The sequence below is a fragment of the Podarcis raffonei genome, chromosome 16, assembly GCF_027172205.1.
Source record: "Podarcis raffonei isolate rPodRaf1 chromosome 16, rPodRaf1.pri, whole genome shotgun sequence".
NCBI lineage: Eukaryota > Metazoa > Chordata > Lepidosauria > Squamata > Lacertidae > Podarcis > Podarcis raffonei.
The window spans coordinates 17,566,197-17,591,110 of NC_070617.1; the positions used below are offsets into that span (position 1 = coordinate 17,566,197).

The 24,914-nt window shown below is 44.7% G+C and overlaps 1 protein-coding gene across 7 annotated transcripts in view; it reads right to left on the bottom strand.

Moving 5' to 3' along the window:
* Positions 1-24,914, bottom strand: part of MEF2D (myocyte enhancer factor 2D) — a 141,651-nt gene that overhangs the window by 46,746 nt on the left and 69,991 nt on the right. For all 7 annotated transcript variants that reach the window (XM_053370095.1, XM_053370094.1, XM_053370096.1 and 4 more), the window contains one exon: positions 21,258-21,569. In XM_053370095.1, coding sequence (XP_053226070.1) covers positions 21,258-21,311 — 54 coding nt within the window. In that variant the 5' untranslated portion in view covers positions 21,312-21,569. The remainder of the gene's footprint in view (positions 1-21,257; positions 21,570-24,914) is intronic.

Genomic DNA, 24,914 nt, shown 5'->3' on the forward strand with positions numbered 1-24,914 from the left:
GGGCTTAAAAAAAAAGGAAGTTGATTTTGGAAATGGAAAAATGAGAGAAACTGAAATTGATAAGATTTGTTCATCCAAACAGCAGAAGAAGACAGGTTGTCTCAGGTCACCTGATCCCATGTCCAGAAGCATTCCGGGCGGAACTGGCAAGAAGCTGTCCTGGTGAATCCCCAGAGTGCCTTGCAAGACCCATCCAGAGCCTCTCACTCCCCCTGAAAGTGGTTAAACCATGAGTAGGCAAACTAAGGCCTGGGCGCTAGATCCGGCCCAATTGCCTTCTAAATCCAGCCTGTGGACGGTCCAGGAATCAGCGTGTTTTTACATGAGTCTCCTTTTATTTAAATTGCATTTCTGGGTTATTTGTGGGGCATAGGAATATGTTCATTTCCCCAAAAAAATATAGTCTGCCCCCCCACAAGGTCTGAGGGACAGTGGACCAGCCCCCTGCTAAAAAAGTTTGCTGACCCCTGGGTTAAACAGTCAGATTAAAGCCCCGTCCCAGACGCTTCTCTAACCCTGCCTGTGAATTTTTCCTTATTGCCCATCACATGCAGAGGGGGGGGGCCACCCTTCCCAGCGCTGTCCTTTGGCAATGTCACTTCCCCACCAGTTCTCAGCTGGACGGATCCTGCCTCCCGCTTTGGCTCCTGACAAATGGAGACAGGCTTGGCTGCCCTTCTCTCCTGATGAAGCCACTTGATCCATGACAGGATGCCCCTGAACATGCCACTGCAGAGGGCAGGCAAGCTGAAACCTGAGATGCCTCAGAGGATTCACTCCTTACCAGGCTCTCTGCCTGTGTGTCAAGGTGGGGCAAAGGGATAGGAGAAGCAAAGGGAGAAGCAGAGAAAACAACCAAAAGGTCCAAGGAATTAATTCCCAGCTTGACAATGCTGTTGTAGACATCTTGTCCAAAGAATTGGTCTTGTATATGACCGTGGCAGCTCGAATAGTAATTGCAACTCAATGGGAAACAGCCAAAAAATCTTACACTGAACTTTTTGGTACCACTCACTCTGGAATACAGCTATAATGGAAAAAATGGCACATAATTTGAGATTTTGACAAGGATGAGAACCTCCAGAAACCTTTCATATGATTTGGCATTCCTTTACTACGTATAAAGCGGGACAACCCTTGTCACAAGTCTGGCAAATCTGTACTTGATAATCAAATGCTCTTTCTTTTTGTGAAGACATTTCTTCTTTCTTCTTTCTTCTATGACTTAGATTTTTTTTTTGTTACTTTAAACCATCTGTAACTGTACTTATTTTTAAGTGCCTATTTTAAAGTTTTGCTTTTCGTCTTTTAATTTTCATCTATTGTTGCTACGGTTCTCTCTGTTTTATATACATTATACAACCGGGGGGGGGGGGGATATTTAAAACAAAACAAAACCCTGCTACAGAAAAAAAAAGTGGGTTGAAGGGGGGATATAGCAGAGGTGTATAGAATTAGATATGGAGTGGAGGAAGAGGTTTCCTCACTCTCACATAGTACTAGAATCCAGTGTAGTGCTCTAAAGCCGTTGTGTATCCAAATATTCTGGACAGACAACAGAAGTCCTTCATGGAGCCTGTAGTTAAACCCTGGGATTCACTGCCACAAGAGGCAGCAATGACCACCAACTTGGAGGGCTTCCCAGAGGAAATTAATGGAGGATAAGGCTACCAATGGGGACGCGGGTGGCGCTGTGGGTTAAACCACAGAGCCTAGGACTTGCCGACTGGAAGGTCGGCAGTTCGAATCCCCGCGATGGGTGAGCTCCTGTTGCTTGGTCCCTGCTCCTGCCAACCTAGCAGTTCGAAAGCACGTCAAAGTGCAAGTAGATAAATAGGTACCGCTCCAGCGGGAAGGTAAACGGCGTTTCTGTGCGCTGCTCTGGTTCGCCAGAAGCGGCTTAGTCATGCTGGCCACATGACCCAGAAACTGTATGCCGGCTCCCTCGGCCAATAAAGCGAGATGAGCACCGCAATCCCAGAGTCGGTCGTGACTGGACCTAATGGTCAGGGGTCCCTTTACCTCTTTACTAAGGCTACCAATGGCTACTAGTCACAATGGCTATGTTCTCCCTCCATTATTGCAGGTGGTCTGCTTCTGAATACAATCTGCTGGGGCCTGCAGCTGAGGACAGCACAGTTGCACTCATGTCCTGCTTGCTGGCTTCCTACTAGGACACTTTGGTTGACCTTTGCAAGAACCAGATGCTGGGCTAGATGGGTCTTTTGTCTGGTCCACCAGCCTGGATCCTCTTATTTTATTTATTACAGGTATACCCAGCATTTGAAATTCGCCTGGCACATTTTGCAACTGGCTATCGGCTGCTTGCGACCTAGAGAAGACACCCGGGCGCCAAGACAGTGCCTGACATCTCTGCCATATGGAGGTGCATGCCTGGGGATCCTTGGGTCTTGCCTGTTTTCACACACTAGCAACACATCCTGTAGAATTCTACCCGTTACATTTGATCTGCACAACCAGAATGAATTTCCAAAACAGGATTCAGATCTAACCCAAGTCAAAAATTATAGGCCGATTTCACTGCTAAACACAGACTACAAAATATTTGCAGGAATCCTTGCAAAGAGGATGAAGAATATATTACTAGAAATTATTCATAAGGACCAGGCAGGTTTTCTTCCAGGCAGGCAGATGAAAGACAATATAAGAAATATAATTAATATGATGGAATATCTGTCTGCCAGGAATGATAAACAAGCCATAGTGATGTTTGTGGATGCAGAGAAGGCTTTCGACAATGTAGTATGGGACTTTATGTTGAAAAATTTGGAACATATGGAAGTCGGCAAAGAATTTTTTAATGGAATAAAGGCAATCTATACAGAACAAAAAGCTAAACTGATTATAAATAATGTAGTCACAGAAGAAATAAAGATACAGAAAGGAACAAGACAGGGATGCCCACTTTCACCACTATTATTTATAACGGTGTTAGAAGTCCTTTTGAATTCGATTAGACAAAATAAGAAAATAAAAGGAGTGACAATCGGACAAAATGAATATAAGATTAAAGCGTTCGCAGATGACTTGGTAATAATGATCGAAGAGCCAATAATTACAGTAAAAGAAGTATTGGAGGAAATGGAACAGTTTGGAGGCGTGGCAGGTTTTAAATTAAATAAGAAGAAAACGAAAATGATCGTGAAGAATATGGACCAAAGTGCAATAGAAATAATGCAACAACAATCACAGATAGAGGTGGTTAAAAAGGTTAAATATCTTGGAATATGGGTAACTCCTAAAAATATAGATTTATACAAGAATAATTACGAGCCAGTGTGGAATGAAATAAGAAAGGACCTGGAGGTGTGAGGAAGAATGAAATTGTCATTTTGGGGAAGGATTTCTACAATTAAGATGAATGTGCTACCAAAAATGTTATTTTTATTTCAGACTATCCCCATAATTAAGGGGAATAGAGTTTTCAAAGAGTGGCAAAGAGCGATTTCAAGATATATTTGGCAGGGCAAAAAGCCAAGAATTCAATTTAAGTTGTTAACAGATATAAGAGAAAGGGGAGGCTTTGCCCTGCCGGATTTGAAATTGTATTATGAGGCATCATGCCTTTGCTGGTTGAAAGATTGGGTTAAACTAGAAAACAACGAACTGCTTGACTTAGAGGGGTTTGACAACAGATTTGGATGGCATGCGTATTTATGGTACGAGAAAAGGAAAGTCCATAAAGGTTTCGAGAACCACATCTTCCGAGGTCCTTTAATTGAAATATGGGATAGGTATAAAAACCTATTAGAACCTAGAGTGCCACACTGGTTATCTCCTCTAGAAGTTTTGAGTGTAAAGAAAATTAATATGAGTAGTAAATGGATAACATATAGTCAACTGTTATTTAAAGAAGGAGGAAAATGGAAAATGAAACCATATGAGCAGGTTAAAGATTATGTATATGATTGGTTGCATTATTTTCAAATAAATGAAATGTTTAGGAAAGACAGTAAGGAACATGGCTATGCGGATAAGGATTCTAAATTTCAGATGGAAATCATAGATAATGATGGGAAAATACTATCCAAAATGTACAAGTTGTTGTTAGAATGGAATCTAAAGGATGAAGAAGTTAAGTCAGTAATGATTCACTGGGCCAGAGATGTGGGTCACAACATACAATTTTAGGACTGGGAAAAACTATGGAAGGAAGGCTTAAAATTTACTGCATGTATGACGTTAAAAGAAAATGTTATGAAAATGTTTTATAGGTGGTATATGACACCCGTAAAATTAGCAAAAACGTATAAGACATGTAATAAGTGTTGGAAGTGCAAAGATAAAGAAGGTTCTTTTTATCATATGTGGTGGGAATGTAAGAAAGTGAAAGACTTCTGGAAAAAAATATATAATGAATTGAAGAAGATTCTAAAATATACATTTATAAAGAAACCAGAAGTCTTTCTGTTAGGGATATTAGGAAACGAGATAAAAAGAAAAGATTGTAAATTTTTTCAATATGCAGTAACAGCAGCAAGAGTGTTACTAGCCCAGAAATGGAAACAGCAAGAAATACCGACTGTGGAAGAATGGAGAATGAAGCTGTTGGACTATGCGGAGCTGGATGAATTGACAGGAAAGATTAGATACTTAAGAGACCAAAAGTTCATCGAGGACTGGGGGAAATTTGTGGAATATCTGGAACATATAAGTGAAGGACAGATAACGCTAATGGGATTTAAAGAAGCACTGTGAAAGACTAAGAAATATTGTCTAAAGGGAATAGAAAGAAAGATATAAATAATGTCAATACAAAATTAAGAAATGCGTAACTTAAATTATAACTACGGATGATTTACGGATAAGCTGGAGGAAGTCCTGAAAAGGAATATGTTGTGAAATTTTGATGTGAAACTAATATGTTTCTTGTTTGTTTTTTCTTTTGATGTAAATTAATAAAAAATTATTTTTTAAAAAAAAGACAGTGCCTGACATCTCTGCCATATGGAGGTGCATGCCTGGGGATCCTTGGGTCTTGCCTGTTTTCACACACTAGCAACACATCCTGTAGAATTCTACCCGTTACATTTGATCTGCACAATCAGAATGAATTTCAGGAAGTCAAAAGTCGTATTGAAAAATGTGACTTTCAAGCCGTCTGATGCAAAAATGGCATCCCGTTTTGCTGACTGTAACCCTGGTTTAAGGAGCCATTTATCGCCTAGCTTAAATATCTGAGTTTCTAACACTGGATACCCCATTTTCTCCAAGGAGCTCAAGGTGGTGTACATTGTTTTTCAGAGATGCTATTAAAGCTGGAGCATGAAGCAGCTTTGCAAAAGAGGCCAAGCCCTTAGGAGGTTCACCACAATCCCACAGGCAAAAATAACAGGCTGGTTTTTGTTTTTGTTTGTTTTTGCAAGGGAGGGGGGCAAGCTAGGAAAGCAGGGCCCAGGTCTGCGAATGCCTCTCTTTCTGCATTCTGCCAGAAGCAGCCCAGGCCCCACCTCCCTCCCTCTCTCTCTCTCTCTCCTAACAAGATTGGGCTCTAATCGCCTCACCCCTTCAGAGCGCAAAGATGGCACACGACACAGCTGTTCCCCGCCACGTGAGGTGGCTAAGCCGCCCCAAACTTTGTCTTCTGGGCTCGCTGCCTCAGAGCCAGCAGCAGTCACGTTGCCAGGGTCTCTGGCCTGCTCCGCGTCAAGCGAATCACTTCATTTCAGAATCAAGGTAGGGGTCAGCGGCCGGCTCTGACCTCCTCCTCCTCTTTCGCCAGCCTGTGCCGACAGACAGGCGAGGCTGCTTAGGCAGGCGGCGTTATGAAGGAGGTTTCGGCTGCAGACTGTAGGCTGCCCGTTAAGCCGAGCGGCCTCTTGCTATTTGCCCATCTGGCTCCCTGGCAAGAGAGGGGGATAAAGCGGTTCCACTGTAGTTGCCAAGTGGTTCCACAGAGAACCAGGGGGTGGAGGTGAGGTGCTTCTCAGTCCAAAGGGCACCAGAGTCACACTCACTACTTCACCAGCCTTGCTTATCTCTCTCTTGCTTATCTCATCCGACATCAGAAGAGCCTGACTCATGGAGGCTGTCAGTAGCTACCAGCCACAACGGCTATGCTCTGCCTCCACAGCAGGAGGCAGCAATGCTTCTGAATACCAGTTACTGGAAAACACATGGGATAGGATAGGGCTCTTGTGCTGGGGTCCTGCTTGGTGGGCATCATCTTGGTGGCCACCGTGAGAACAGGGTGCTGGACTAGATAGGTCATTGGCCTCACCCAGCTGGCTCTTCTTGTGCTCTTATATAACCTAATGCCCCTCCAGATGTTTTGGACAACAACTCCCTTTAAGCTGCGGGCAGTGGGAGTTGTAGCCCAAAACATCTGGAAGGCTTTGCTGCAGACTAGTTAATGCTGCACATCAAATCTCTCTTGCCTGCCTTTTACTGTCTCTCCCTTCTGGACCTTTCCTGTCCATCTATAAGCTGCCCCCTTCAGAGATGCCAAACTGCTGGAATGTTACCAGCCCATCTTTCCTAGCAGTTACTCGCAAAAAAGAATCGAAAATAAAAATTAACTGCTTGGGCAATCCTCTCTTTAAGTGTTTGGTTAATGCAAAACATTGAACCCTTAATAAGAGCAGCCTCTGGAGAAGAGCTGTAGCTCAGTATTAGAGCATGTGCTTTGCATGCACCAGGTCCCAGGTTCAATCCTTGGCATGTCCAAGTGAGGCTGGGAAAGACTCTTCTGTCTGAAACCCTGGAGAGACACTGCCAATCAGTGTAAACAATACTGAGCTAGATGGACCAATGGCCTGTCTCTGTACAAGGCCTCTTGTTATGTTGGGTCAGGTCCATCTTTTCTAGCAACCCACTCCATACAGGTACTTCCAGGAGGACAGGGAAGTGAGAATCCCTTGTGTTTGTCCCTGACATCTGGAGGTACACTGGTCCTAAATCTGGATGTTCCACTTAAAGGTAGCAAACTGCCATGGAGAGAGACCTCCCTGGCCTAAAATCTGTTCAGTCCTTGGTGAGGTTGTATCTAGTCCAGGCAGCAACTCTGAATGCCATTTCTCTGCTTACCTCCATGTCTAGTATTGAGGATATTCTTCTTCAGTACATGGAAGTACTATTCATTTATCTTGGCTAACAGTTGCTGCTCCTTCAGGCAGGGGCAGGACTAGAGCAAGACATTTGGTGCCCCCAACCAAACATCCCCTGTGTACCGTCTCCCTGCCCCTGCCAAGTCAAGGTGCGTAATACTCAAGGCTGGCCAATATATCTTGGCACTCGGGGCAGAAAATCCCACAAGTGCCTCTCCCCAAGAGTAAAAATGCAATAAATTACATAAACAACAATTTGCTGCCCTTTCATGGCCTCACTGTCATATATACAATGGAACCATCATTTTCAATGCAACCATCGTCAGAAGCTTGGCAAATCTGGAACTATACTTGATGATCAGATAACGCTGATATTCTTTACTTGGACTTTGTTATTTTTAACCCATGTGCGTATTCTATGTGACTATTTTATAGTTTTGTTTTTCATCTTTTAATTTCCACCTGCTGTTGTAACTGCTCTCTCTGTTTTATATACGTTATAAAATGACATAAAAATTATTTTACCCCCTCCTCACAAAAAAAAGCACCTCACTGCCTAATGGTAAGATCAACCCTGTAGAAGGAGCACTTTATACATGCTCAGAGGCACTCTCTCCGTCAGTCTGTCCCCACCCCCTGCAACAGAGAGGAGCTGGACGTACTCTGCATTGCTCTGAAGACCTTTTGCTAAAAAACGAAAACTCACATCTCCTTTTGGAGAAGTACTTAGACCAGTGTGAGAGAAATATTTTAAAAACGAGAGATGGCGATCCTCCATTGCTCAGTGTCTTATCTGCATGCAAAATCGGCTATCTTCTCCATAGGCTCCAACTGGCCCTGTGTTCTGGTTTCTCTCCATGATCAATCCGAGTTGCTATCTGTAGATCTGCACATGCCTTGGCAGCATTCTCCTTAAGGCAAAATGGTAGTGTTCTCTTTCACTCATGGGGGCCCAGCCAACCCTTTCGTACAAAGCAGCTGCTGAGTTAGGCCCCATTCGCACTACACATTTAAAGCAGTATCATACCATTTTAAACAGTCGTGACGTCCCCCAAAGAATCCTGGGAGTTGTAGTTTGTCAAAGGAGCTGAGACCCCTTGTTCCCCTCTCAGAGCCACAATGCCCAGAGTTCCCTGTGATGAGAGATTGCCTGTTAAAACTACTCTGGTGGCTCGGAAGTAGATGGGTCTCTCTCCAGCCCTACTTAAACTGAGAGTAGTTGGCTAAGATGGGGGGAAACAGCATTTATACAGCTGAGAGACTGAAGACAAAAACAAATAAAAAGGTTAAGAATGACTGACTTCCATTTATTGTTGTTCTGAAGACTACACCCAGACTTCTATGCATTCTAAAGAGGCAGCGTACTGTTTGGTTTGTTGCTGCAAAGGATATTGCGCCATATGTAAGATTTTATTAAGGCACTAGTCCACTCTAATCTATAACATCTTATGCCAGCCTTAGCCAACCTGGTGCCCTCCAGATATTTTGGACTACAAGTCCTTTCCAGCCCCAGATGATGGGAGTTGTAGTCCAAAATATCTGGAGGGTGCCAAGTTGGTGAAGGCTGGCTTTGGCCACAATAAAATTTTCTAGCCTTTTTTTAAAGGTGCCCCAAAACCCTTGATATTTTAGAAATAATTTAGATACTGCTCAATAGAGAAGTTTATCCTTGTTGTAAATAATGGGGAGTATTCAGAGCAGGTCTGTTGACATCAAATGGACATCAAATGGTCAATCATGAATAACTCAAGTCCATTGATTTCAATAGGTCACCTCTGAGTCTGTCTGAGCTGGATACAACCCAACAGCTTTTCATTTCTATCAATATTTAATGATTGTGTATTTATTCATACAATTTATACATCTATGTATTTCTATCAATATTTCATACAATATTTGTATCAATATTTCATACACACATGGTACTGTGCTGTTTATTTGAATAAATTTAATTTTTTTAAAAAATCAATTTTGTTCTCCCTTCCTCATATTTGCCCTGAGCACCACTTAGGAGCTTTTCAACACAACCTTCTTTTCTTTCAGTTCATTCCCGCCTTCTTCTGCAGGGTTCATGTGCACACATTTGCACAGACAAACCCCGAAAAAACCATCCCAACCAGGAATATCTCAAAACTCTCCATCACTGCAAGAACAGAAGGGAATGGATAGAGGACTTCTCTCCTCCCCTCCCTGCAACTCGGGATTCAGGACATATAAAGGAACGTATTTCTTCATGCAGCGCACAGTTAAATTATGGAACTTGCTCCCACAGGAAGCAGTGATAGTCACAGACTTGGATGGCTTTGAGAAAGGATTGGACAAACTTATGGAAGAGAATATCAATGGCTACTAGCCATGATTGCTATGCTCTGCCTCCTCGGTCAAAGGCAATAATGCTTCCATTTGCTGGAAACCACAGGAGGAGAGATGGCTCTTGTGCTCTGGTCCTGCTTGTGGGTTTCCCGCGGGCACCTGGTCGGCCACTGTGAGAACTAGAAGAGACATTGGCCTGATCCAACAGGCTCTTCCTGTGCTGGTGGGGCTCATTTGACAACAATGAGCCTTTAATCTCACTGGCCCAGTGCTGTGGAACACTCAACCGATAGAGATTCACGGCACCAACTTTTATTTTTTATTTTTTTCAATAATATTTTATTAATTTCCCCAGAATAACCAACTTTTAAATGCCAACTTTTAAACATCTGCTGAATAGTTTTCTATTCCTCAGGGCTTATGCAGGTGCTTAAGAGTATACCCCCCTCAATGGCCTTTTAAATTTCTTTTTGCCTTTAACTTGGTTTTTTGACTTTTTATGTTGCTATTTGTGGTTTTATATTTTTATATTTTTGTAAACTGCTGTGATATATTTTTTATGATACAGTGGTATATAAATATTTTAATAATAATAATAAAATATGTTATATTAACTCAGCACAGCAGAGGCACATTGACTTCTCCAAAGGAATGTGAAAACTACTGGCTACTCCCCCCCCCCACCTGAAGCAAGATTGCTACAGGCTGGCCACCCAGAAGACTAAAACCTTGTCAGAAGCAATAGAAAATAAATAAAAAATTCAGTGATGAATTTCTGAAATCCTAACAACCCCATGAAGTAGGGGAGTGTCAGTCTCCCAGATTGTGGGCAGGGGAGCGCCGAGGGAGAACAGCTTAACAAAGCCACCCTCCATGCGAGTTCCTGGCAGAGGCAAGATTTGAAGTAGGGACCTCCTGATTCACAACTCAGCCTCTTCACTGCCAGGATGCTATGGAAACACCGAGCTTGTCAGGCTTCCAAACTCCGTATGCTGCCATTGTTTGCAAGGTTTCTTGGCACAGAGGTAATTATGGTTCTTTTCTATTCTGCAGCCCCCACCGCCCCTCCTAGGGTTCATCTCTCCCTTCCCCCATTAAACCACAGGCTTCCTCCAGTTTCATTTCTTCAGCTGTCAAAAGGCAGCTGGCACACAACCCCTTCACCTGTTCAGACCACAAGCAACCGCGCACTCCCTCTTGAAGATTGGAGAAAGAAGAGGGGGTCTCCAGTTGGCTGTGTGGAACTCCTAACCCAGAGAGCCCTTTCCCCCCGTCTTTCATTATGAAATTTATTATAAGAAGGAATTAAGCCCTGGTCACTTCTAGACAACATGTTTATTGAGCATTCTTCCAGGAGGTTAGGTGGCACCAGCTATTTACTGCACATTCACTAAGAGCACAAGGCCAATGGCCCATCTAGTCTAGCATCCTGTCCTCACAGTGACCAATGAGATGCCTGTGGGACACTGGCAAGCAGTGCCTGCCGTTTCCAATTCTGGTATTCTAAAGCATTACTAGCCCCAGAACACTTCTAGCAGCTGCATTCTGGACCAGCCAAAGTTTCCAGACACTTTTCAGGGGCAGCCCTACAGAAAGCAGGTAAAACACGGGTGGTGCTGTGGTCTAAACCACTGAGCCTCTTCGGCTTGCTAACGTTAGGTTGGTGGTTCAAATCCGCACAATGGTGGTGAGCTCCCGTTGCTCTGTCCCAGCTTCTGCCAACCTAGCAGTTTGAAGGCATACCGGTGCAAGTAGAAAAATAGGTACTGCTGCAGTGGGAAGGTAACCAGTGTTTCCGTGCGCTCTGGCACTTGTCACGATCCTCCATAAGCCAGTAGCGGTTTAGTCATGCTGGCCACATGACGCAGAAAAGCTGTCTGTGGAAAAACGCCAAGATGAGCACCGCACCCCATAGTCACCTTTGACTGGACTTAACGGTCCAGGGGTCCTTTACCTTTTACAGAGAGCACATTGTAGTAATCCAGCCTTTCACAACTGGATGTCAAGAAGGGCCAGTGATCAAGAATGGTGGGAGTTGTAGTCCAACAACACCAGGAGGGTACAAGATTGGAAAAGGATGCCTGGTCCCATTTGAGACATCACTGTGGCCAGATCGGACCTCTCTAGGGTGTTTCCTAGAACCATCACATAAAAGACAGACACCTTCCTCACCTATCCCAAAAGAGATTAAGAACTTCAGTAAGCCTAAACCTCACCAGGTAGCAAAGTGTCTACCTAGGTCACCATCTTTCCATCCAGAACGAACACACACAGATCCAGCACAAGTCCTGATACCAGACAGAGCCTGAAATAGACTCATCATTTGCCACAGATGTCATGAAATCCTGATCTATTCTTCTGAGAGTGCAGCCTTAGAACATATACTGAACTCCCCCAAAGCCACCAGTTTAGGAGATCTCATTACCATGCCAACACCACCCCTAAGCAGACCTTCCACTTTTAGAGGCAGCATGTCTCCAGATAACAGCTAGGAGCCTAGGATGCTATCTTAATTCAAGTCAGACCGTTGGGTCAATCTAACTTAATATTGTGCACCCGGACTGGCAGCATTTCCTAACATTTCAGACAGAGTCTTTCCCCAGCCCTACTTGGAGATCCCAGGATTTGAACATGGGAACTTCTCCATGCAGAGAGGATGCTCCACCACTGAGCTGTGGCCCTTCCCCCCAAAATAATACAATGGCTTGGTTGGCCACTGCAGGAAACAGGATGCTGAACTCAATGAAGCCGCCTTGGTCTGATGGGGCAACCAGGCTCTTGCTAAGCTACAGAGAACAAGTGGTGGTGTAGTGGTTGGCGTGTCACGCTAGGACCTGGGAGAGACCAGGATTCAATTCCCCACTCAGTCAGGAAGCTCTCTAGGTGTAAATTTAGGTCAGCCACAGTCTAATGTGCCTCACAGGTTTGCTGTGGGGATTAAATGGGGGGGTACCATGTATGACACATTCAGCTCCTTGTAGAAAAAAGAGAAAGATAAACACCATAAATTAAATAAAAAGTATGTTCTTAACAGCTGGAATAGTGCAATGGAGGTCCATCCTATCTATGCATACATCACATTCAGATGTTATTTTGCTGCTGAACAGACTTCCCCAACCAGCAACTTATTTCTTCACTGTCTTTTCAGTAGTGGTGAAGTTAGGGGCCGATAGATATGCAGAAGCAATGGCTGGGGCTGTCTTGACTAGGGCTGACAGGATTTGTGGTTCAAAAGTGCTGTGCTAGCTGGTGATTGGAGTCCAAAACAGCCAGTCAAAACATCTGGAAGCCACCAGGTTGGCCAAGGCTGCACTAACCTCACATCTGCAGCAACGCAGCCAACTCTTAAGGGGTGGGAGGGAAAGGAAAAGGGGAGGGCAAGGCAGAACAATGATAAAAGGCTTTCACTCAGTTTGGGGCTAAGATAGGATTTAGTCAGGCCTCCTCACCCTCATCTGGAGGCATTAACCTTTTAAGACGAAGAGGGTAATCAAATCTCCTTCTCCAGGGTGTAAGCCGTGTGCACCAAGGACTGTGGAAGGAATTACTGGACCGTCCAGGCTGGCATAACTGAAGGAGGATTTCTGTCTCCCTCCCAACACATCAAGGTACCAGCCGCTTCTCCAGCCGGTCAGCCAGGCCCTGAGGACCAGTGGACTGATCTGCAATGGCAAATCCCCTCTGCAAATCCCTGTAATGTCATTAGGAACTATTACAGGCTCGGCATCCTTGCCTTTGGCTTCTGCCAACTCTCCCAGCCCAGTGAAAAACCACCCGCTCATGTCCCCTGCATGAGGGGCAAATCCAGCACTGGAATAGGACATCATCTTCAATGACCCCTCTTGACCAGGGACAGCCCTGAGTTTCTGGGATCTCTTGCAGATAAGCACCACTGTCTTATATCTTGATTTGTGGAGATGATGTGGATGCTTTTAGAAAACACAGACTCCAGGAGCCTCTGTCCTTCTGCCTTAACTTGTCCCCCCTGCCATCCCCAGGTCTCTGGAAGTTAAATCTCTTGACAGATGTGGCAGATACATCATGACCCCAGGCCCAGGGTAACCCACATATAGGAGATCTAAGGCACAGGGTTGGATCCAATAAAGTTAAACTCAGAGTAGACCTAAGTTAGCCCTGTCCATTATTTTCAATGGGCCTGTTCTGAGTAGGACTAGCACTTGATACAACACACAGCCTTCCCACTGAATGGTTCATTTTGTGCCACTGGTAAAGTACACTAGGAAAAAAATCTGCATGCTTTCAGGGCGCTTTGTGGAGTTTGTGCTGGTTTTGCACCACTGTCCTACATCTGTGCAAAATGGGCTACAGCGGAATAACTGAGTATAGTGAAGGCACATACATTGAAGGCACAGAAATACACCTGCCCAACCTCAGATTCTGATGGTTTGTGTGAGTGTAAACACACTGCAAGGTGGCAATAGCTGGCTGAAATGAGGTTTTCCAGGGATGCGGGTGGCGCTGTGGGTTAAACCACAGAGCCTAGGACTTGTCGATCAGAAGGTCAGCGATTCGAATTCCCGCGACAGGATGAGCTCCCGTTGCTCGGTCCCTGCTCCTGCCAGCCTAGCAGTTCGAAAGCACGTCAAAGTGCAAGTAGATAAATAGGTACCGCTCCGGCGGGAAGGTAAACGGCGTTTCCATGCACTGCTCTGGTTTGCCAGAAGCGGCTTAGTTATGCTGGCCACATGACCCGGAAGCTGTACGCTGGCTCCCTTGGCTAATAAAGCGAGATGAGCGCCGCAACCCCAGAGTCGGCCACAACTGGACCTAATAGTCAGGGGTCCCTTTACCCTTATGAGGTTTTCCAGAAACCTTTAGAATGCTTTCAGTACTCACTGAGAACCAGCCACATGCAATGTCTCCCATGGGAACATTTCTGGCTTGGGGACTGCTTGGGGACCACATGCACACCACTTTAGGTTCTGTGACTGAAGAAGAGCTGCAGAAAAATGTAACAAAATAAATAATAAGCCAGGTACTTTAACCTGCTAACCTGAAGAAGCCTCTCTAACAGATCTTCCTTCAACGGCTCTCTCCCGCAAAGCTTAGCTGCACAAACAGCAGCTCAATGGAAAGAGATGAGAAACAGGCAATCGATTTGGCCCTGCACTCTGACACAGGATGCCTCCCCTCCTTCCTGACGGGATTGTGGAACCTGGACTCAATCAAAGCCCCCAAAGAACTGGAAAGTATTTTCCATTCACTTTTACTGCTTCAAATAACCATGGAAAGACATACATCCAGCTTGTCCTTGGCACCTAGCGCTGGCCTTCCCTCTGTTGCAAAGCATGACCACCCCAATAAAAAGTTCCAGCAGCTTTCTTAATAATAATTGCTAATAGGAAGTTTCCTGCTAGCCTTACAAAAACCAAACCAAACAAAATGCTTTGAACAACTGGGATGCTTGCACAATTTCTTCTCCTCCTCAATCACCCCTTCCCCCACCATTTTTTGTATTGTTTTTAAATATGCTTTTATTAAAATATTTTCTTGGGTAACAACAGTACATGCAGAGTCTCTGTTTTCAAGCCATAGTATCCTTCAAACAAGTCAGTCATATTCAGAGTGAGACGTTACTGTTACAGGCAAAATGGCTCCCCCAAACTTTTAAGAAGTAAAACTCAAAAGACCCGTTGTTCCAAAGGGAGCAGGAAAACCACTCCAACCGAATTTGCCTGCCATTGTTTGCTATGGGCAGCATAATGTCCTGTTTGGAATTAAGTAGACTGAAAGGGGTATGTAAAAAAATTAAAACTCCCCACCAAGAAGACAGCTAGAATAGGATGTAGGACTAAGGCAGGGAATCTGGAAGCCTGCCGTTCCATTCTTGCCCCTGCCAGGAACTCACTAGGGAAGCCCCCTCTTCCCCTTAGCCTCATACTCATATTGCAGACAGGAATAATGGAATCATAGAATCTTAGAGTTGGAAGGGACTCCAAGGGTCTTCTAGTCCAACCCCCTGCAATGCAGGAATCTCAGCTAAAGCATCCATGGCAGATGGCTATCCAACCTCTTGTTTAAAAACCTCAAGGATAGTCCACCACCTCTCGGGGGTGTCTGTTCCACTGCTGAACAGCTCTTACTGTCAGAAAGTTTTCCCAAATGTTTAGTCAGAATCTCCTTTCTTGCAACTTGAAGCCATTGGTTCGAGTTTTACCCTCCAGAGCAGGAGAAAACAAGCATGCTTCCTCTTCCATGTGATGACAGCCCTTAAGATATTTGAAGATGGCTATCATATCTCTTCTCAGTCTCCTCTTTTCCAAGCTGAACATACCCGGCTCCTTCAAGCGCTCCTCATAAGGCTTAGTTTCCAGACCCCTGATCATCTTGGTTGCCCTCCTCTGCACACGTTCCAGTCTGTCGGCATCCTTCTTAAATTGTGGTGCCCAGAATTGGACACAGTATTCCAAGTGTGGTCTGACTAAGGCAGAATAGAGTGGTACTATTAGTTCCCTTGATCTGGACACTATACTTCTGTTGATGTAGCCTAGAATAACATTAGCTTTTTTGCTGCTGCATCACACGTTTACTCATGTTAAGCTTGCGGTCCACCAAGACCCCTAGATCCTTTTCACATGTACTGCTAGTAAGCCAGGTGTCCCCCATCCTATATTTGTGTATCTGTTTCTTCCTAAGTGCAGAACCTTACATTTGTCCCTAACTCCATTGCCCTACTGCACAGGGTAGTTGTACTGAGAACTAGATCATGCAAAATGCCTTGAACTCTCTCAAGTGCTGCATGAATGGCACATGGGATCATTATTAGGGCTGCCACTCAACTGAAAGAAATCTTAATGGAAGAATCATGTGCGTTTTAATTAATTTATTCAATAATAAATTTGCAAATGACGAAATGCTTCCATGATGCAAATGAAGAAAGCTCTATTTTTTATTTTAAAAAGGCTTTACTTTGATGGTACATGCACTTGCTGCAGCAGGCAAGACAGTTTCCCTCCTGTATGAGAGAGAAGGGGGCAGTGGAGGGCAGGAAGACAATGCCTCATTCAAGATGGGCACCTGTCAGGGAACTGCCATCGGAACGAGAGGAGGAGGAGGGGCTCCACGATGATGCTGGAGAGGGGCCAAGTAGGGAGAGAGGCAGGTCTCCTGTTGGGGAAGAAAATCAGCGCGACACCAGGGATGGAGGGAGGCCAATGGGGGAAGCGGAGAGCAGGCTCAGAGACTCTTCACTGGACACCAGCGGGGAGAGCACAGGTCCTCCGCTACCCACGCCCACCCTGCGCAGAAGGCTTCCGCGCAGGGAGACTAGGAGGAGACTGGGCGTCAAAGAACTTTTATGTTGGAAAAGGTTGAAGAAACGCCCACTGTCGGATTCTGCCAGCGACTGAACAGCCACGAAGTGAGGGGCTGTCCAGTCAGGAAAGGTTTAACCAGGCCACCTAGCCAGGAGTGGCTGCAACTTACGCACGAGCAACCCCATAACCATTATAGCACCCTTCATGGATTTGTCCATGTAAAAGTAATAAACAATTTAATTTGGAAAATGTCTATCTGATTAGTTTGGGAGCACCTTTTTTAAGATTTTAAAAATCACGCTACGTTGATTTATCAAGTAACACCCCTAATTATTATTACGAGGGATGAACACAATCAGCAAAAAGACAGACACCAGCACAGGAGGCAAGGATTCCACCCAGGAAATTTTTTAGGCTCCTTCCCTAGATTCTTCAGTAGGCTTGCTCAGCTCTGAGTTTTGGTTAAACTAGGAGAATTTCTGAAATAAAAATCTGGAATTGAAAGAGTGCCAAGTTTGCTGCAGTTTCCAATTCCTTCAGCTCAGTTTCTTCTTCCATTCTGCAGTTAGTGCAGAATGCAGTCACAAGAATTTATTTTATTATGTGACACATATTCTGTGGATTCTATTGTTGCTGCCTATATGTTACCAGGCCCACATCAAAGTGCTAACATTAATTATAAAGCCCTCAATAACTTGTGGCCTTGATATTTGTCAGAGCACCTCTTTCCACATCAGCCAGGTTGGGGCTTAAAATCAAGAGGTGGGGGCTGCTTCCAGCCCAAGTAACTGATCCTGCCCATCATGGGGAACCTGGAGCAGGGCCTTCTCTGTGGTAGTGCCCCATGAGTGGAATTTTCTCCCCTTACAGGCGTGAATGTCTACAACACTAAAAGGCTTCTGATGTGTGGTGAAGAACCCTTGGAAACTGTGTTCCAAAGCTGTTAGATTAGCCACGTGTAACTTAATGTCAGCCTTTAACTGCCTTTGCATTTTCATATAGAATGTTGCTGTCATAGCGGTGTTTTAATTGTATTTCATCTCTGTCACACAAAGCTACAATTCCCAGAGAGCTGAGAAGAGTTGCTAAAACACTCTGGGAATTGTAGCTCTGTGAGGGGAACAGGGGCCTTCTAACAGCTCTCATCACCACAAAGAAACTACAGCTCCCAGAATAGTTTGAGGGAACCCATGAGTGTTTGAAGTGAAATCATAGAGCTTTAAATGTTCCATATGAATGAGGCCTAAGTGGTTTCTAACCTTGCACAAGTGCCTTGTGGGGTGGTGGTTGAAACTGTGAGGAAGAGGCCTCTCTAGACAAAGAACAACAAACAATTCATTAACACCCTCCCAAAGCAGCTTGACAGAAGTCCTTAACACTAGAGCTTGCCTTTGTACATGTGAATGCAGCCTTCTCTCTAACCACTCACTCCTGCCCTTGGGCTTTGTCAACAGTGGAGTGAGGGGAAGGAGGGCTGGTGTTTTAATTTCTTGAAATGGGATTCACAGCTCGCTCTCAGGTGTTTATTGAAACAACCTCAGTCTGCATCAAGGGGCCGTTGCCAAGAGAACAGACCTGCTGGGGAGCTGGAAATCGAACTAGGCCATCTGTCACGATGGGTTAATTTTAAGACCTCACAACCTTGAGGGTGGTTCCCTGAAGGGTAGGAAAGTATTTGCCGCAGCAAATTTGCTGCCTGCCAGAACAATCCCTCTGCTAGCAATGGAACAGCAGGTACCTCGTTCCATGTTGTTGTTGTTGTTGTTGTTGTTAACAGTCCTCTACCCCACTTCAACAAGCATGGTGCAGGACACGGTCAAGGCAGGGTGCGGAATTTTGGTGGTAAGAAGAAATTGGGTTTTTAAAAAAGCCTTCCGGATTTCCAGGTCACCCCTGAAAACCCCAAATCTGCTTGCTTTGGGGCAGTCGCTTTTATCCTTGCTTTAAGTACGCAAGTTACAAGTCCTCATGGTGCAGTTAACAAATATGGGAGTTGAAGGAGGCCAAGTCACCCTGGCCAGTGGGAAGCAGATTAGAAATTGCCTAAATGTCCATGTTCATAAAGACACAGAATTTTTGTTATTGTACCTCCTGGTTTATAGCCTGTTGCACCCCAAAGACAGAGGGTGAGCTAAGAAGCACAAAAACCCAATTAGGGCAATTGTATTGCCACTCTAAAACCACCTTGAATAAATATATAATCAACTGAGCTCTGATTCTGGAAGGTGGGGCTTAGGAGGAGCTCCAAGGTAAGGAAATTGTAGGGTTTAAGTAGGCAAGGATTCTATCCTAGGCAGGGGGGGGTGCACATTCACACCATATATTTAAAACGCTATGGTGCCAGTTTAAATAGTCATGGCTTCCCCCAAAGAATCCTGGGAAGTGCAATTTGTTAAGGGCTACAATTCCTAGAGTCTTTTAACAATCCCTCTTCCTAAAGAACTTTGGGGGTTTTAGCTCTGTGAGGAGATGGGGGCCCATCTAGTCCAGCATCTTGTTCTCACTGGGGCCAACCAGATGCTCCACTGGGAAGCCAGAAAGCAGGCCATGAACAGCTACTCTCCCCACTCACGTATCCTAGCAACGGGGGTTGAGAGGCACACCATGTCATTACAGGAGCAGCCTGTATTGTCTTTCCAGTGCCTGTTATAGACCTTTCTTTCCCCACTTTTTTCCAACAAGCCTTTTAAATGAAGGTTGTTTTTATCCCAGTCTGTATCTGCATTGGACTTGAAATGGTTTCTGTTACCAATGTTTTTATGCATTAGATATTTTACCCAGTCTTCAGCAGAAGGCCTACTACTACAACCACCACCACCACCACTACTACTTTTCTTATTATTAACTGCATTTTTATCATACCCCTTTCTCTAAAGAGCACAAAGTAGCTCCCGCTTATTTAATCCCCACAACAAGCCTGTGAGGAATGTTAGGCTAAGAGGCATTGACTGGCCCAAGGTCACCCCCAGTGCGTGGCATGGCCAACAAGTGGGGATTCGAACCCTGGTCCCTGCCAGGTCTTAGTCCGACATTCTTACCACTGCACCACACAAGCAGGATATTAAAACCAGTTAAAACAATTTACCATCAGAAGAATGGGGGAGGGGGTCTAAAACACTATGACATGTTTTAAGGGAAGTAATTTGTAAATGAAACAAATAGATAAACAACACTAGCCACCAAGGCTAGTGGCCACTGATGGCCTTATCCTCCATGAATCTGTCCAACCCCCTTTAAAGCTATCTTAGTTGTCTGCCGCCACTGCATCTTGTGGTAGCCATATTCCTGGCCACTGGATTCATTCCTAATATTTTAGAAGTGCAGGTTATGAAGAAGCGGCTGAAAGAGCCTGGATGGTTTATTTCAGCACTTGACAGAGATAGCGTAGACAGCAAAAACCCTCAAGCCAAGCATGCCTTCCACCACAGACCTTTGATTCTGGGCCATGACTCTGAGATGTCTGTCCTTCCCCAGTGACCTTGACAAGGAAAAAATAAAGCTTTGAGGCTTCAAGCTAGACCTAGCAACGTACTGATGAGTGTTTTTTGGGGGAGATAGTGGCCACATTGGCAATACACACGTTAAGCACTATGATACCACTTTAAACCGTCATGGCTTCCCCCCAAGAAACCTGGGAGCTATAGTTTTTTAAGGGTGCTGAGAGTTGTTAGGAGACACCTTTCTCTCTCAGGGAGCCACAATTCCCAGAATTCTCTGTGAAGAGGGATTGATTGTTAAACCACTCTGGGAATTGAAGCTCTGGGAGGGGAACAGGGCGATCTTCTAACAACTCCCAGTGCCCTTAGCAAACTACAGCTCCCAGTATTCTTTCGGGGAAGAAATGATGGTTTAAAGTGGAATCAGGGTGCTGAAAATGTGTAGTGTGAATGCGACCTCAGTGGTTTCTGGCAGGAAGTTCCATCCCAGAACACACAAGACCCCTGATTTGAGGCCACCCCACATCTTTCCAACGACAATTTTGAACATTGAAATCTATGGAAAGCATCAACTTGCTTTGCTGTGCAGGAGTGACAACAAACTGTGGTGTGAACTGCTCCCCAGATGGGCACATAACCTCCAGCCTTTGCTCCCTGGCCTATAAGACCACACTCTGTAGTTCCTATGCTTCATCCACCATCACAGCTGCTCAGATCCAGAGCATCTGCTTGGCATGAGGCCCCAGCTTCAATCCCAATGGCGCCTTCAAGGAGGCTTGAGAAAGACCCTGCCCCCAGCCTGGAAGACCCTGAAGAGCTGCTCCCAATCAGTGTAGACAATACTGAGCTATATGGGCCAACAGTCCAACTCAACATAAGGCACCTTCCTCTGTTCCATCCCAGTCTCAGGAAAGAGACCTGGAAACCCAGCTAGGCTCCCAAGCAGCTCCAAACCACTTAATTGATGCACCACTCACAAGAGTCTGTGCTACTGAAAAGCACAGGTTCAACTTCAGAGTCAGCAAAGTCAAAGCACAAAGCAAGGGAAAAGTGACGTCCCCTTTGGGACTCTGCAGAAATGGCAAATTCTCCCCACCACCCATAGCACCATAAAGAGAGAAAAATGATGATGTACAATTTCTATCCATTTAATGCAAACTGACCTGCCGGTTCCTCTCGTCCGTAATCCTCTGGATCTGGATCTTTTTTCTCCCCATCTTTTCCGGAGATCCTCACGGTATGGGGCGGCTTAATTTTTTAATTTCCAAAAATTAAAAAAAAAGGAAAACACCTTGTTTTTCAAAGTGCTGTCATCCAAAAAATCGTTTTGAAAAAACAAAAAAAGTAGAGAATCACAAAATAAAAAACTAAGCACAAAAAAAGGTTTGTTGCCGCTTTTTCAGTTCATGGTATTCCCCTTGTCTGTGCAAATCCAGATGCGTTGGGAATTTGTGATGAGGTTTAATAAAAGAAGCCTACAAAAAAAAGAGGGGGGGGGAAAGAATTAACACTATTGCTTTTTTCTCTTGTTATGTGGTACATTCAGAAGTAGCTTGCAGGACAGATTTACAATGAGAAAATGGGGTGGGGTGATTAATCTGCATACATCATAGACACACTTCAGGGTTCAGTGGAGCATGATTTAAATGAAAGGTGGGGGTTCAAAGGTCTGCATGTGACAGACAGAAGAGTGTATCAGAACCCTGCAACCTGAGATGCTGCCTTTCTACCTACAGGGATAAGTGTTAAACATCTGGATATGCTTTATGAGGAATGTAATGTTGGAACAGCTGCTTGGAAGTCAGGTCTTCCCTAGAAATGGTATTATTCCCTCCATAAAGCCCCATATACCTTGTGTTCCCATTACATTACCGGTAGTATTTTAAAGAATAACAAATATTTTATGGCATAATTTAGCTGCAACAGACAAGGTCAGCAACACTTCAGGAACCTGTAGAATTTGAAAGCCACTTCAACCCCCATTTGACCATGACAGTAGTAGTTCAAAAATTGTATTTCACATTCATAAAAATGTACAACAATGGGTGAAAATGGACAACATGAATAAGTATTAAAATGTATATAAAAATGGAAAACAGCACCATTTAAGGCAGCAAAATGGCACCAATCTGTTCTGCCCTAAAAGCAACTGAACTCAGAAGAACCCAACAGCTCAGTTCTGGAACACATTTTTCTGGAGCCCTCCCCCTTCCCCACCCCCAGGGAACACCTTACGGAAAAGTTTCCACACAACTCTTTGTCTTAGAACAAGTCCTGAAAGTGTCAAGGCCATAAACAGGAAGCACTCATTGTACACCTGGAAGACCCAGGGACAAAAGAGACATAACAAACAACTGAATCATTTTCCCCTTTTGCAACTTCGAGAAAAGCAGCTCTTTTAAAGAAAAATAAAGAAGGGGAAAAGCATCAGTTGCTTGACTCCACATTCACAGCATACATTTAAAGCATTATGGTACTACTTTAAACAGCCATGGCTTCCCACAAAGAATTCTGGGAGCTGTCGTTTGCTAAAGGCGCTGAGAGTTGTTAGGAGACCCCTCACAGAGTGGTTAACAATCTATCCCTCTTCCCAAGGAAATCTGGGAATTGTAGCTCTAAGAGAGAGGAGAGTGTCTCCTGACTCAGCCCCCTTAATTATGGCTCCCATAATTCCTTGGGGGGAAGCCATGACTGTTTAAAGTGGTAGGACGCTGCTTTAAATGTATGCTGTGAATGTGGGCTCAATGTGGTATGGTGGTTATTACAATGGAGATCAGAGTTCAAATCCTACTTGGCCCTAAAATCCACCGGTTAAGCATGGAGCCCCTAAGCCTAAACTACTTCAAAGGATTTCCGGAGGGGCATCTAGTGTTTACATGTCACTGCATGAAAACTAGCAAAGACTCTTGTGGCACTTTAAAGACTACAGTTCACTTCATCAGGTGTAGGAGGTATTATCCTGGATACAGGTACACGTCTATGTGGTTGGGGGACAGGGTTGTAAACCAGAGGGAAACAAGTTTTTAAAATGTAAGAACTTAAGAACGTGTTGGATCGGCCAAGGGCCCATCTGCTCCAGCATGCTGTTCTCACAGTGGCCACTCAGATGCATGCGGAGAACCCGCACACAGGACCCAAGTCAAGAGTTCTTTCCTCTCCTGTGGCTTCCAGCAACTGATATTCAGAAGCACTGCTGCCTCTGACCATGGAGGCAGAGCATAGCCATCATGGTTAATAGCCTTTGATAGCCTTGCCCCCCATGAATCTGTCCAATCCTCTTTTAAAGCCGTACAAGTTGGTGGCCATCACTGCCTCTTGTGGGATTGAGTTCTATAGTTTAACTCTGTGCTTTGTGAAGAAGTGCTTTCTTTTATGTAAAGCATGCCAAAGAGTTCCGATGCTATCACTTGTGGATAAAACTGGGACAAAGGATTTTTAGCATACTGTATGTGTTAACTGGCTTACTGATGCCAGGACAGTGTGTGTCATCAAAAACTACTGGGTGATTTACTACTGCGAAGAAGTACGTAATTATCTCTGCAAACTTCTCTGCCTTTCATTTCTCTCTGATCACACCCCGTAACAACTCAATCAATGTGTTGGGGGTGGGGTAGGGAAGAGAAGTTGACCAGGGAGTTCAAAGCCTATAATTTCTACAGCTGTGAGCCTTCCTTGTATTTGCTGGCGAGAAACCACTGGCTCACTGGGACCTTTGCACTGCAATGAAACAATTCTGCAACTTCCCAGGATTGATGGCTCAACACAACACAAACTGGCAGCTTTTTGGAAGGTGGGAAGGAACATGTGGAAGTTTGGAAGCTGGAGCAGGAAAATGGTACCCTCTAAAAGGGTCCAACACACCCCTACTAGCAATAATTAATTTTTGATGGCAAGAAATCATTTATTTATTTACTGTTGTTAATAACAACAGCAACAACTAGACTACTGCAAGTCTACATACATTTTAAAGCAAAGTCAGAAAACAGAAAACATGGTTTTTTGCTTCTCCCCCCACAATCCTATGCTGATTTTCCACTTCCTGACCCCGCTTCCTTCCCTGGCCCAGCTGTCTTCTGAAATTTCACCAACACGGTGTTGCTGCCCACACCTTGGTGCCTGCCTTTGCTATCTTGAGGACTAGAAGCTTTTAATTGTTTGTTTGCTTTTTTAACTACATGAACACCTTTGTGGCATTGATGATGCCAAGCACAGCAATTCGAAGAAGGCCGGACGAAGATGTCCTCAGAAACACTGCGGCCTTTGGAAGCCCAAACGGCTCAGGAGCATCATTAATGCATGCCCTCCTAGTTGCTGGACACTAGATCCTGGGCCACCCAGTGAAATATGGACAATTCTCACACTGTGGGTATATAAACGGTAGAGTCCCCCAAATATCAGTATTGGGACTGGTGCCTTTCAGCTGCCCTAAAACAACCTGGAAAGAAGGAAGAACAATGAGAAAGCCAAATTTACAGATGACTGGGCAGGCAGAGGATTTGACTCTGAGATCTGGATTTCCTATCTGTGGTTTCAAGTTTTGGTGTAGCGGTTAGAGCATCAGATTAGGACCTGGGAGAGACCAAGGTTCAAATCCCCACTCGGCCATGACACTCACCATGGGCCAGTCATTGCCTTTCAGCCTAACCTTCCTCAAGGGGTTGTTGAGGGGATTAAATGAGGAAGGGGACAACCACACATGCCATCTTGGGACTCCTTCGTGGAACAGGTAGGTTATAAATGCAATAAATAACAGTAATAACACAGAGATTTGGCAGCACCAGGTTTTTCGAAGGGATGGGGACTCCTTCAAATCACAAGCT